We start from the raw sequence: 12,699 nt of genomic DNA, 5'->3' as shown, positions 1-12,699 counted from the left end.
AAATCAAGACATTGGAGTAAATAACATGTAAGCCTTTTAAACAAGAAGTAAGTCTGTAAAAACTGAAGGGAATTAACATTTATGACAGATTCCTTAATGTGCAATAGCTCATTTAGACCTCACAACAATATCTCCCTTTACCCTGGGGGATGCTAAATTTCAGAGCAGTCTGACCCAGACCCACATCTAGTGAATGGCAGAGCCAAAATTTCAAGTAGGATCTGTAGGCCTCCAAAGCCAGAGGCTTCTTTCTACTGCCCATCCAACCTTTCTCAAAAGGCAGATAAGGTCATGCATTTTTATTTACTGAATTTTAAGTAAAGCAGTGTCTTTTGAAGCAGGCCTGGTGCCACCTGCAGCAGAATCACCTGGGATGTCTATTACAAATGCAGATTCCTGAACCTTCTCCAGATGAACTGAAGCAGACTTGCTAGGGCCCAGTGAGACCCAGGAACCTGCATTATTACAAGCTCTCCAGGTAATTGGAGAGACTTTACAATTTGGGAACTATGATTTTAAACTAATAATTTAGTGTTCCATTCTAGTGTGGTTTATTTATGGATCTGTGGCTCATGGAAATTTCCTCCTAGTATCAGGAAGATACAACTTAAAAATAGTCTGTTTTTCCTTCCTATTGAATCTACTCAATTCCATGGAAAATGTTAAGGAACTGGAGGTGTGATTAACACTGATTAATCTAGGCTCCGTACGTCAAAGGCACAGACGAACATGAACATACATGCTGATTAGAATCATACAGAGCTGGAAGGGGATGGGCAAAAAAATGGCATTAGCTAAATATTTACTATGTTCCAGACACTGTACCAGACACATTACGTCATTTAAGGGGCCCAAGACAAGTGATTCAATCCCTTTTATTTATAAACGGGGTAAGTACTATTATTATTTACATTTTAGAGATGAGGAAGCTAATGGCCAGAGAAAAACAGTCACTTTCTGAGATCATTTATTCATTCATACAATAAAAATCTCATTAGCTTTTATCTTACGCAAGACATTGCAAATAGGGCAGCAAAAAGGCAGTCTAGGGACCTCAGGTGGCACAAAGCCCACCAAATCTCCATTGAAGAAACTGGAACTGAGAGGGCAAATTGGGACTGGAGCCTGCCAGAAGCCGTCTCTCTGGAATCCCTCAGCCTGAGCAAGAGGGATGTTTGTTGCTGAGGCTGCTGGAGCTGCGGTCTAGAGCAAGTTGCAGGCCTCTGAGTCTGTTGGAGGTTGAGAAAGGTTAGCTGACTTGCTTAAGTAAGTGTCCTAGACAGGAGGGAGAAAGCGCGCGGGTCTCAGATCCTAGCTCCAAAATCCACGCCCTTTCCCTTTTCATCTCCCGGAAGGAAGCCTTCACAGGTGCGGAAAATGCTCACCCAGTGATTTTAAAGTAGTGCACAAATTGGCATTAGAGGCTGGTTCTGATTCTGGTTCTGGGCCGGGCGCGGTGGCTCAAGCCTGTAATCCCAGCACTTTGGGAGGCCGAGACGGGCGGATCACGAGGTCAGGAGATCGAGACCATCCTGGCGAACACGGTGAAACCCCGTCTCTACTAAAAAATACAAAAAACTAGCCAGGCGAGGTGGCGGGCGCCTGTGGTCCCAGCTACTCGGGAGGCTGAGGCAGGAGAATGGCGTAAGCCCGGGAGGCGGAGCTTGCAGTGAGCCGAGATCGCGCTACTGCACTCCAGCCTGGGCGACAGAGCGAGACTCCGTCTCAAAAAAAAAAAAAAAAAAAAAAAAAAAAAAAAAAAAAAAAAAAAAAAAGAAAATAAAACTTCCTCCTTAAAAGGTTCTGCGGAAAAATATTCTCTGTTCTACGTAACAGCCTCCTTGGCTGTGTTTGTGTCTGAAGAAAGGACTAGTCTGACAGGAAGAATTACAAATCTGGAGCTCATTTTGGCGTCGCAGAGGGAAGGTGGGTGGAGCGTCTCGCAGTAAATTAGGAATTCAGAATGAAAACGTAGAGTTTATTTGGGTTTTTAGTGACACCTCAGGATTATTATACAGGAGTGTCAGACACAGCTCAAAGTAATGATGACTGCTCCCCCTCCGCCCCACGGGGGCTGGGTGCTAAGAAGGGGGAACCTCTCCTTTGAGGGTTTGGGGTGGGGACCCTCCCTTCCCAACCTGGATCGGGAATGGGGATGAGAGGAGAGCGGTTTGGATCCCCATCCTGGGTCTGTGCTGGAGGGAGGCGGGAGGCTATTTGGAGGTGTGTTTCGGCTCAGGATCTGGGTCTGAGGCTGGGATCTGAGGACTTTCTAGGTTTGGAATTGGGTGGGGGAGCTAGGTTTGGGGTGACCGCTGGGCGCAGGAGGAAATAGGAGAGTGAGTCGCATGTGAAGGGCACTGAAGAGGGATCTTCGGGGGAAAGCTGAAGTTGATGCGTGGACTTGGAGAGGGGAAGCTGAAGTGGATGCAGGGGCCTGGCGCTGCAGCGGATCGGGGTGGCATGTGCTGGGATTGCCGGTGCGGGGCTGTGAATGGGGTCAGGGTGGGGTTGAGGAAGTACCAGATCTTCCGCGCCTAGAGGAGGTTAGAAGAAAAGAGCCTCGAGCGGCCGCAGCCTTTTTCCGAAAGAGACTCACACAGACACACCCATCACTCTACCCGGCCCTCCGGGACTAGCGGCTCAGCGGTGCTCTGGCTGGCAGATCCCGCCCCCACGCGGCCTCTGGGAGCTGGGAGCCGGGAGCCGGGAGCAGACAGCCGATCCGGCCGGGGCCGCCGTCTGGCGGCCCGGCCCCCGGAGAGCATGGGGCGTGGCCAGAAACCGGCGCCCGCGGCTGTGGATTGGCTGCCCGGCGGTCCCGCAGGCGGGGCTCCCGGCTGGGTCCCGCTCGGCCGCTCGCGGCGGCGGGGAGGCGGGGCCGGCGGGAGCCCGGCAGCCAATGGACGCGCGTCCCCCGAGCAGTTACAAAGGGCCGGAGCGAGGCCGCCGCGGCGGCGGGGGAGGTGGGGCGAGGCGAGGCTTGCTGGGGTGAGGCGGCGGCCGGGCCGGGCCGGGCCACAAGCGGTGGCGGCGGGACCATGGAGGCGGCGGCCGCTGCTCCGCGTCCCCAGCTGCTCCTCCTCGTGCTGGCGGCGACGGCGGCGGCGGCGGCGGCGCTGCTCCCGGGGGCGACGGGTGAGCGGCGGCGCGGCGGGCGGGCGGGCGACTGCGGGGCGCGCGGGCCGGGCCCGGCCTCTGGCTCGCTCCTGCTCTTTCTCAAACATGGCGCGGGGCCGGGGGCGCAGGTGGCTGCGCCGGGGCCGGGCCGGGCTCTCGTGGCCTCGCGGGGCTCGGCGGCCGCCGTGCGAACCGCAAGCGGGGAGCGGAGGCGGGGCAGGGGCGTGTGTCCGGCCGCGGGCGGACGTGTCCTGCTGCCCGAGGCCGCCCCGCTCGGGACTCCCCGGGGAGGTGGAGTCGGGCGGAGTCGTCCGAGGTCCGGGGCTGCCCTCTGGGGTGTGAGTGGGCGAGGGCCAGGGGCGGAGAGTGTGAGGCCGGCGGGGACTGGCAGAGCGGTGGCTGCCCGCCGCCGCCCCCTCGGCACGGCGTGACCTTGTTCCGGGGACCCCCGCCCCAAGAGGGTCCGTGCCCAAGGCTGCCGGGCCCGGGGCGGGGTTTGAGGTTGGGGTGGAAGGCGGCTGCTGGGCGGGGTGTGAGCTCCGAGCCGCTAGGGCTTCGGCCAGTGGGAGTCGGGGGCGAAGTGTGGTGAGACCCCCCGGGTCCACAGGCCGCCGTAACTCCCGCCCGGCTCGACCCGACCCGACCCGACCCTGCTGGAAGGGGCTGCTCTTCCAGCCAGGGGGGCTTTGTGTGAGAAGAAGGAAGCGCGGAGATGCGCGGAATGTTTCTTCTTTCGTGCGTCTGGGGAGTGTTGAAGTGAGTCCAGTAACCAGAAGGCTACGGATTGTTTTCGTAGTGGAAACTTGAACGTTTGCTCGTTCTGCGGGGTTTGGAAATTTTGGGAATGACTGTGAATTGATTAAACGCTTTTTATTTCTTCGAAAGACCATCACTCGCGATATTCCTTTTCTTGAGTGACAGTTAATAGTTTGAATCAGACATCTGTGTAGCTGGTTTTCAAGGAAGAATATTCGCTGAATTTTTCTAAATATTAAATCAGGTTGGGGTAGGTGGTTGGCATCCTCGAAGGGATGAGTGAAAAACTTTGTTAGCAGCTGAACTGAGGCACTAGAAGCTAAAATACAGAGAGCCTCAGTGTTAGCGACTAAAATGCAGTGAAAGTACATTTCTGTTTCTGAAACTGGACACAAGATGTTGAAATTTTTTTTAAAAAATCAAGACTGACGATTATAATTAGTCCTAATAGCTACCATCTATGTATTATGCATTACTGCGATGTAAATGCATAAAGTACACAATTGTATAAGTACGTTATTTAATCACCACAACTAAACTTTCAGGAGTAGTGGCATTTGCCCCACTTTACAGATGTGAAAAGTGAGGTGCAGACACATTAAGTACCCAATAACTAAGTGCTAAAGCTAGGATTTTCACTCAGATCTCAGTTTTCAAAACCTGTATATCTTATATATTAATATATATACATCATACTATCTGGCGTAGCCCATTTTTCTTCTTCAGTCGTCTGCTGAGCAATTGGTCTTTATTATTCACTTTAGATTCTGTCCTCATGATTTGAATATCAGATAGGCTTCATTCCGACTCTTAGCACATTCCTGAGTCCCTTCACGTGGGCCTCCTGCATTAGAGGAAACAATGGATTTTTGATATTGGCCTAGGGAGGAAGGCAAGAGAACTGTGTGGACATTTGGGAGAATCAGTATAGTTAGGCATGAAACACAGGTAACATTTCCACACCACTATTAACTTGAATAGCACAGTGCATTCTTTTCCACCAAAAGTAGCATAAGAAGTGTTCATGTATTCAAGTAACAGTAGTGGACTTAGTTGAATATACAGAACATTGCTCAGTCCATGTCCTGGAGAAGTTTACAGTCTCCTTGGCGTGCACACAATACAAAGCTGTCCAGGTGCTTATTACTCTAAGCCCAGACTGCCTCAGCTTGTCTGCCTTCCTTGTTGGTTATGATGATGCCTCAGTCCACCCTTAAAAGACATTCTGAAAAAGGTCAAATGCTTTTTTTTCCCCCTCTGTAATTTGGCTTCTCTTTTAAAGACTTGCACTTTTTTATGTTCTGAGTATGTTTTATTGTTGTCTGCCCAACTTCTCTCTCCAACATAGATTTCTCTAGGGAAATGGATTCCTTGTCCCTAGTACACAGTTTAGTACCACTATGTCTATGTTTGTATCCCATCTGAGAATGCTGTTTGCTTCCTTTCTGCCATTTCATAACTTTTTTTCTTTGAAAACATGCCCCCAATCCAACTCTTCTTTCTATGAATGCCTCTTGAATGTCTCCTCCTTTCTTGGTATGCAGCCTTCAGCTTAATCCTGCCTGTTATCCTCCAAATCTAGTTGCTTTCCCATGTTTCTCTCATCTAGGCTTTTCTATGGGCTACTGCCAAACTAATCTTCCTCAGCCATCCCCATGAAGGTTTATAAGATTTCCCATTTGTATTCAGCACTTAGAACCACACTTGAGCAGCTTATGATTGGGGCCATCTCTGAGTATCCTACCAGGGATCTCATTTCTCATGACTGCAGACCTTCAAACAATTTCTCTTTCTCACTGACTCCTGACTGTTCAGCCTTTTCACTACACGTTTAGTTTTGCCCCTGTTATGGGAGTGTGAGAAGTTCTCAGCCCTGACTTCCTGTGCTGGTTTAGTTCTTGAATTCTTTGTCTTCCAGAACTCTGCAACACTTAACAGTTTGTGTTGTCCATTTCTACTGCCTGTGCTGCTACTTAACAATACTTGACTGTGTTATAGGTACCCAGAGGACAAGATTCATGCCATTTCTTTATTTTATGGCCTCAGAACTTAGCACTGTGTTTTATATTCTGTTCCACATAAATGCTTGTTGATTTCTATTTGAGCATTCCTTTAGTATTTATACTGTTTTATGTAAGTCCGGTTTATGCAATATTAACTTATAATTCCGTATAAATAATCAGGAAAAGTTGTATGGTGTGTTGAAAGCAATTGGTTATTAGTCCCACCTTCACCAGCAGTTATGCAGAAAATAGGGCCAATACCTACTTTTGCCTAATTCATGAGATTGTGAGGATCACATGAGAAAGTGGTATTTGAGTTTGAGGTTGCTATTCTGTGTTGTTACTAATGAGCAGGACTGATGTTCAAGTAGTTCCACTGGGCCATGTGTGTTTTGGTTAAACATCCTTTCTTATTGGTTGGTACCCTTGTAGTGCCAGTTGTTAAATATTTTTAATATAATTCTTGTAGGGAGGCATTAGTATTCAAAAAGGGAAATGATTAGTGTAGGCTGGAATGAATGGGGGAAGCTTCCTGGACACTTTAGAACTTAAACTGACTTTGAAGGGTGGGTAGAATTCAGAGGGGGATTTGATGAGTATGAAAGTTCTCTTAAAGTTGTGTCTCCAACTGTCCCGGGGTCTACTCCAAAGGAGGAAACAAGGCTTTTACTGACTGGCAAGTTACTCTTCCGAGTTAGGTTCCTTATTCTGTACTGCGGAATTTGGATGTTTTAACTTCTATCATTTTTTTCCCAATCCTAAAAGCTATAGTACATAGCTGGAAACAAAACAAAAGTAATCAAAGTGGAATGAGTGAGGGAGAATAACATTATGGGATGGCCAGTAGGGCTAGGCAGTCAAATGTTGGAAGTCCTAAGTATATTATCACTTCAATTTACAGATTAAAAAACGACTCAGGTGAATTTGTTAGGGTGACACAGGGGCAGAACAGAGAAGGAACTTTGATTTTCTGATTCCATATCTCGTGCCCTGTATGGTGCTTTAAAATGTGCAGGACTTGGAGGTGGGGGTGGGACAGGGTTGGGGTAGGTGTTGGCATCCATGGAAGGATGAGTGACTTACTTAAGTGAAGTAGGCCCTGAACTTCACAGAATTTATGAAAAGTAAATTCTAAAGGTAGAGGAGAGAGGGAATGATTAAAGCCTTAAAGTCCTCAAGGGAAAGGTCAGTATTTTTTTTTTTTTAATTGCTGATAAAAGGACCTGGTATAATACTTATTGATTGAGAAAAGTAGGCCTATAGTAGTTTGGAAGATGGTCTTGAGTAAGTACGGTTAATTGAATTGGGGTGTAATTAAAAGGCCTTGGTTTAGAATATTAGATGATCCGCTTTGTTGTTGAAATTAAGAGAGGAATTGACATTAAAAATAATCAAGAGGAGGATAAATCTTGTTCCTGTGAGGAGGGCCGCTCATGTGAGGAAGACCCCTGTTGAAAGGTTCTAGGCCTTAGTTGAACAGTTACAGGGACTCATCACCATTCTGGTAGTGTCATTTTATTGCACCAAATATGTTCATGTGTAATAAGTGGAATTTTGAAAATGCTGTTGTCCTATGGATGGCCCTTCTAATGTAAGAACGTGTCTCTTCAAACCACAGAGCCCCTTGCAAATGTCGACAAACCTCTTGCCTTTTGCAGTTCTTCCTTGATCATGGCTTACGTAACACAGAGTTCTCTGAACAGATGGACTGTGGTTTGATATCATGTGATTGGGTCACATCTTTGCTTCCTGCTTCTGGAATTGAGGGCAGATGCTGGCATATTTCTCAGGGATTTTTTTATGCTTTGTCCCATAGAACTAGCTTGAGGAAATTTTTGGAGTCTTCTCAAAATTTATGATTTGTTTTGGCCCAGCCTAACTGCAATACTTAGGATAATATTTAGTACCATTCTTAACTGAATTTTCTCAATGTCAAATCCAGGCAGTCTCCATAAACATTAAAATTGTTTGCTGCTCTGAATTAGATCCAATTTTATGTGTTTTGTTTGCTTTCCAGGTAAGTTTCTTGTGGCTACCCTTCTTCATCATGAAGAAAATTGGTTGGTAGGCTTGTAATTATTCATCTCAGACATCACTTTCTTAAATACTAGTGGACGAAGTCCAGTTGGTTTTATGGTCCAATTTTATAGATCAGATCAAGTCTTTTGTAAAGCTGCTCCCTCAAGGAATGATTTCTAATCTAACTTAAAAAAAAAATTGATTTGCAGAGTATACACACAGGTTACTTTGAAATTTCTTGAAGGGGTACAAGAATGTGCTACGTATTCTACCCGTCTCGTTTAATTCTCTCTTCTCTCTTTTTTTTTCTTTGACCATGGCTAATATGCCATCATTTAATTCTCATAACCAAACTTGAATGGTAGTTGTATAGAGTACCAAAACTTATTTATTTGCTGGTTAATTTCCAAACTCTTAAGTCCATTTTTTCCCAGATACAGGTGACCAGTGCTCAGAAGATAACTGTAGGTTTTGGTAACATTGGCTCTACCCCAAGATTCTTTTCAGCTCTCTTAAACATTATCCAAAGGTGTTAGTATTTTGTTTTTCATCCTCTAATCATAAATACATATATAAAAGGAAGACACTGCTTTGAATGGCACAGATGTAGACTAACAGTAGTTCAACCACTGAGACTCAAATGATTTTGTATTACCATAAACCCCATCTGCCTGGGTAGGCAGAATTGACATAATTTTACTCAGGTTGGAACCTAGTTCATGTCTATGAAAGAAGACCGTTTTTGTTTCCATTTTATGGACCAGGAAACTGAAGTTATGCTGTTAATGGAAGGTGGAGCCTGCATGTGAGCACTCCAGGGTATGTGCTCTTTTCCTATGCAAATGCTCCTCTACTTATGATGGGGTCACGTGCGTCCATGCTGCTTTCGTATAGAGTAAATACATTGTTAGAGCCACTTCAGCAGGAAAGTTTCCTTTTTCTTTTTTGCAAACCATGAGAATTTGCTTCAGATTGTCTTGATTACAGTTTTACTATTTCTTTGCAACTGCGGGCTATTCAGATACTAACAGTCTTTCTTTAACATTATATTTTTAGGTAATTTGAGTCTCCCTGACAAGTCCAGTGATAGTTGATTACTTATTATTAGTATTGATTTATACATATATTCATAGCAAATTCTTTTCCTCTAAAAGTAACATAAGCACAGGATTTAAAATTTGTATTAAAGAAAACAAGCCATCACCAGCCATTATTAACATTGTAGCAAATCTCGCACCCATTTTTTTTTTTTTTAAGTATAAAAAACCATTCTTGGGTTGGGCACGGTGGCTCACACCTGTAATCCTAGCACTTTGGGAGGCCGAAGCGGGTGAATCACAAGGTCAGGAGTTCAAGACCAGCCTGGCCAACATGATGAAACCCCGTCTCTCAGGCCTGTAATCCCAGCACTTTGGGAGGCCGAGGCGGGCGGATCACGAGGTCAGGAGATCGAGACCATCCTGGTTAATATGGTGAAACCCTGTCTCTACTAAAAAATACAAAAAATTAGCCGGGCATGGTGGTGGGCGCCTGTAGTCCCAGCTACTCGGGAGGCTGAGGCAGGAGAATGGCATGAACCTGGGAGGCGGAGCTTGCAGTGAGCCAAGATCGCGCCACTGCACTCCAGCCTGGGCGACCGAGCAAGACTCCGTCTCAAAAAATAAAAGAAACGTCTCTACTAAAAATACAAAAAATTGGCTGGACGTAGTGGCATGCACCTGTAATCCCAGCTACTTGGGAGGCTGAGGCAGGAGAATCATTTGAACCCAGGAGGCAGAGTTTGCAGTGAGCTGAGATCGCGCCACTGCACTCCAGCCTGGGCGACAGAGTGAAACTCCATCTCAAAAAAAAAAAACAAACAAAAAAAACCCCCAAAAAACCAACAACAAACCATTCTTTAATCATTCTATTTCAGCAGTTTATGAAAGCTAATAAAAGTGTTTAAATTGACAAAGAGCTTCAGGTTACAGAGGAAATAGCTCATCTATTCTTAGCAAATATTTAGTAGTGATCAACATGATGAGAAATATAGGAAAAGTGAGAGGCAGTCTTGCTTGTTAAAAAATTGATGCTGAGGAAATATGACTACAGACTCAGTACTAGCAACCACAGGGACTGCTTTACAGAGAGGAGGTAGGACTTGATCTCTCTGCCTTGAAGGAGGATAGGGCTTTGAGTGGATGTGTCGTGGAAAGGAGGCACCTCTTAGCTGGAAAGGATGGCGTATGTGGAGAAAGAACATTCTAGGTTTCAAGAATTCTAAGGGGAGAAATGGAAGTTCATGGTGTAAAGGTTGGGCGCAGAGAATTATGGGCCTTGAAAATCAGGTGAGTGTTTTAATGTGGAAAAAGAATGTCTAATTGTGCCACAGAGGGAATGGGTCAGGGTGGCTACCCAGGGAGATTTTGGAGTTGGTTTGATGGCATTGGGAACGGGTGAAATGGTGACTGTATGACATTTGAAACAAAGAAATCAGAGGAATTGGTAGTAGGGCCTGTGTGTGAGTGTTCCCTTGCTTGTGTGCTCTTCCCTCACATACCTGCATGGCTTCCTCCCTCACCTCCTGCAAGTCTTTGCTCAGATGGCACCTTTTTCTCAGTGAGGCTTATCCTGCCACCTTTTAAAATGGTGTCATCATCCTACAGTGCTTTCCTTCTCTGTAACAATACCTTCTAACATACTGTATTTACTTATCATATATACTTATTTACTGTTTATTGTCTCTTTCCTATCATTCTAAACTTTGTGAAAGTGAATGTCTTCGTTTTGTTCACTAACGTATCTCAAGTGTGTAGAAAGTGCCTGGTGCATCCTAGGCACTCAGTAAATATTTGTTGAGTGGCAGTAGGTTTTAGCTGTAAAGAGGTGGAGTACAGAAATGACTCCATGAAAAAAAAAAAGAATGACTCCAAGCTTTTTAAGGCTGGATAATGCCTTTAACTTAATGAGTAATTTGGCATGAGGATTAAGGGGAGATGAATTCTGGTTTAAGCATGTTGAGTTTGAGGTGAAGGTAGCCAAATAAAATTGCTCAGTAGTCAGCAAAGGTAAAAAATGGAACCTAGTTGGAAATGGGAGAGAACCTTAAGCGAAGAAGTGGCTACTAGCATCTAGCATTCACCTCATATTCTCTCTCTCTCTCTCTTTTTCTCTTTTGAGGGTGGGAGGATTCTAGTGTCCCAAAACACTACCTTAAATGGAGTTTTTATTTAGTCCTAGCCTATATCTGGAGTCCTGGTCCGTTTGCTGGGATATAGTTCTCTCCTGTTTTGCAGGTTCACGCTTTCTGTGTTTCTCCCACCTCTCTTAGTAAAGACGTATATAATCAGAATTACTCGTGATCTTCTGGTTGTATTGAAATTAACCTTCAGACGGTGCAGCTTTCTCTGCAGTAATGCGTTTGATCTCTTGCAAGCGCGGTTCTTGGCTGAGATAAAAGAGAGGAAGTTTCCTGCTTGCCGCCTAGGCCTCCGGTCATGGTTGCTGATGTTACAGGTGTCAGCTTTACTATCTCCTGGAGCTCCCTGATGGCTATCCTTTTAAATGCTTTTCCTGTTGTTTTTCCCAGTAAACCAAACACTGGTGCCATTGTATCCCTAGACCATCTCTCCTTTTCTGTTTGGATTGATCTAACTTAAATTTTTCTTTCAGTTTTGAAGGCAGATTCAATTCATGTGACTTGGTTGTCAGAAATTTAATGAAATCTTTGTTTATAGGAGTAGTATATAAGCCCCAACATACCTGGCTGTAATTAGAGTCTAATCGGTGTATCTGTGACTCACTTTTCAAAAGAGGATACTTCCTAATTTACCTGATTGTTGTGAAGATAGTGTACAGTAGTATTTACACTTAGTACATAGCCTGACACCAGTAGGTATTCAATGAAGGGGAATTATTATATATTTAAATAAGTGAAAGAATGTCTTCTGAAAGAAGAAATACATGTCAGTGTAATGAAGAACTAGAATTAATTGGTAGACTGAAAGGCAGAATTCAACTCAATGTAAGGAATGACTATCTACCATAGCTGTCAAAATGGAACATTGTAAGGTAGTATGTTCCCTGTCACACTGGAACTGTTCAGGCAGAGGCTAGATAACCTGTCTGAGAAATTGTAGAAGGAATTTCTTACATTAGGTGGGAGGCTGGACTTGTTTATCTCTAAGTTCTGTTTCTCCTCTAGAATTCTGTACTTTTGGGCAGAGTCCAAGCTTCCTTGCTTACCAATTTTAGCCAAATATAGTCTAAATATCCCTAGGATTCATGGCTTCAAGATGAGCAGTATCATGTAACTCCTGTATTATATGAGAAAAGTTAGTTTATCCATTGATTGTCTTGTATTCCGGTCATTTTCCAAAAAAGGATTTTGGAAGCTTGAAATAATACCAAATTCAGTAAGACCAAATCTGACCACAAAAGATAAGAATCAGTAGTTAAAAAGGCAAAGAGAAAGATAACAATTATCCGTAAGTTTAGCTGAGGAAAGCTTTAGAACTTGAACACAGTACTTACTTAGCTCTGAGTTTTTTGGTAACCAAAGCAAGTAAGGAAGACTGATAATTTGCATAGATCTCATTGCCTATCGAGAATTCATGAGGAGGCTGCCACCTTCCTTAATAAAGTGGAACCCCAAACGCCAAGATTATAATACAGGGAGAATCTCCAAGTGGTAAGAGGTTATTACTGGGTCTGGCAATAATCTGATTCTTGTTCCGAGACTTCCCCTTTAACACGTATTGAGGATTCAATTTAGTGCTGCTGCCTCCATCTTTCTTTTTTTTTTTTTTTTTTTTTTTTTTTT

General features: G+C 44.8%; 1 protein-coding gene across 3 annotated transcripts in view; it reads left to right on the top strand.

Moving 5' to 3' along the window:
• Positions 1 to 2,935: 2,935 nt before the first annotated feature.
• TGFBR1 (transforming growth factor beta receptor 1) overlaps positions 2,936 to 12,699 on the top strand; it is a 50,264-nt gene continuing 40,500 nt past the window's right edge. For all 3 annotated transcript variants that reach the window (XM_025359867.1, XM_025359870.1, XM_025359868.1), the window contains exon 1: positions 2,936 to 3,138. In XM_025359867.1, the coding sequence (XP_025215652.1) occupies positions 3,042 to 3,138 (97 nt within the window). In that variant the 5' untranslated portion in view covers positions 2,936 to 3,041. The remainder of the gene's footprint in view (positions 3,139 to 12,699) is intronic.

The sequence above is a fragment of the Theropithecus gelada genome, chromosome 15, assembly GCF_003255815.1.
Source record: "Theropithecus gelada isolate Dixy chromosome 15, Tgel_1.0, whole genome shotgun sequence".
NCBI lineage: Eukaryota > Metazoa > Chordata > Mammalia > Primates > Cercopithecidae > Theropithecus > Theropithecus gelada.
Note: the sequence above shows the minus strand (reverse complement) of the source record. Positions and strands in the feature narration are given on the sequence as shown.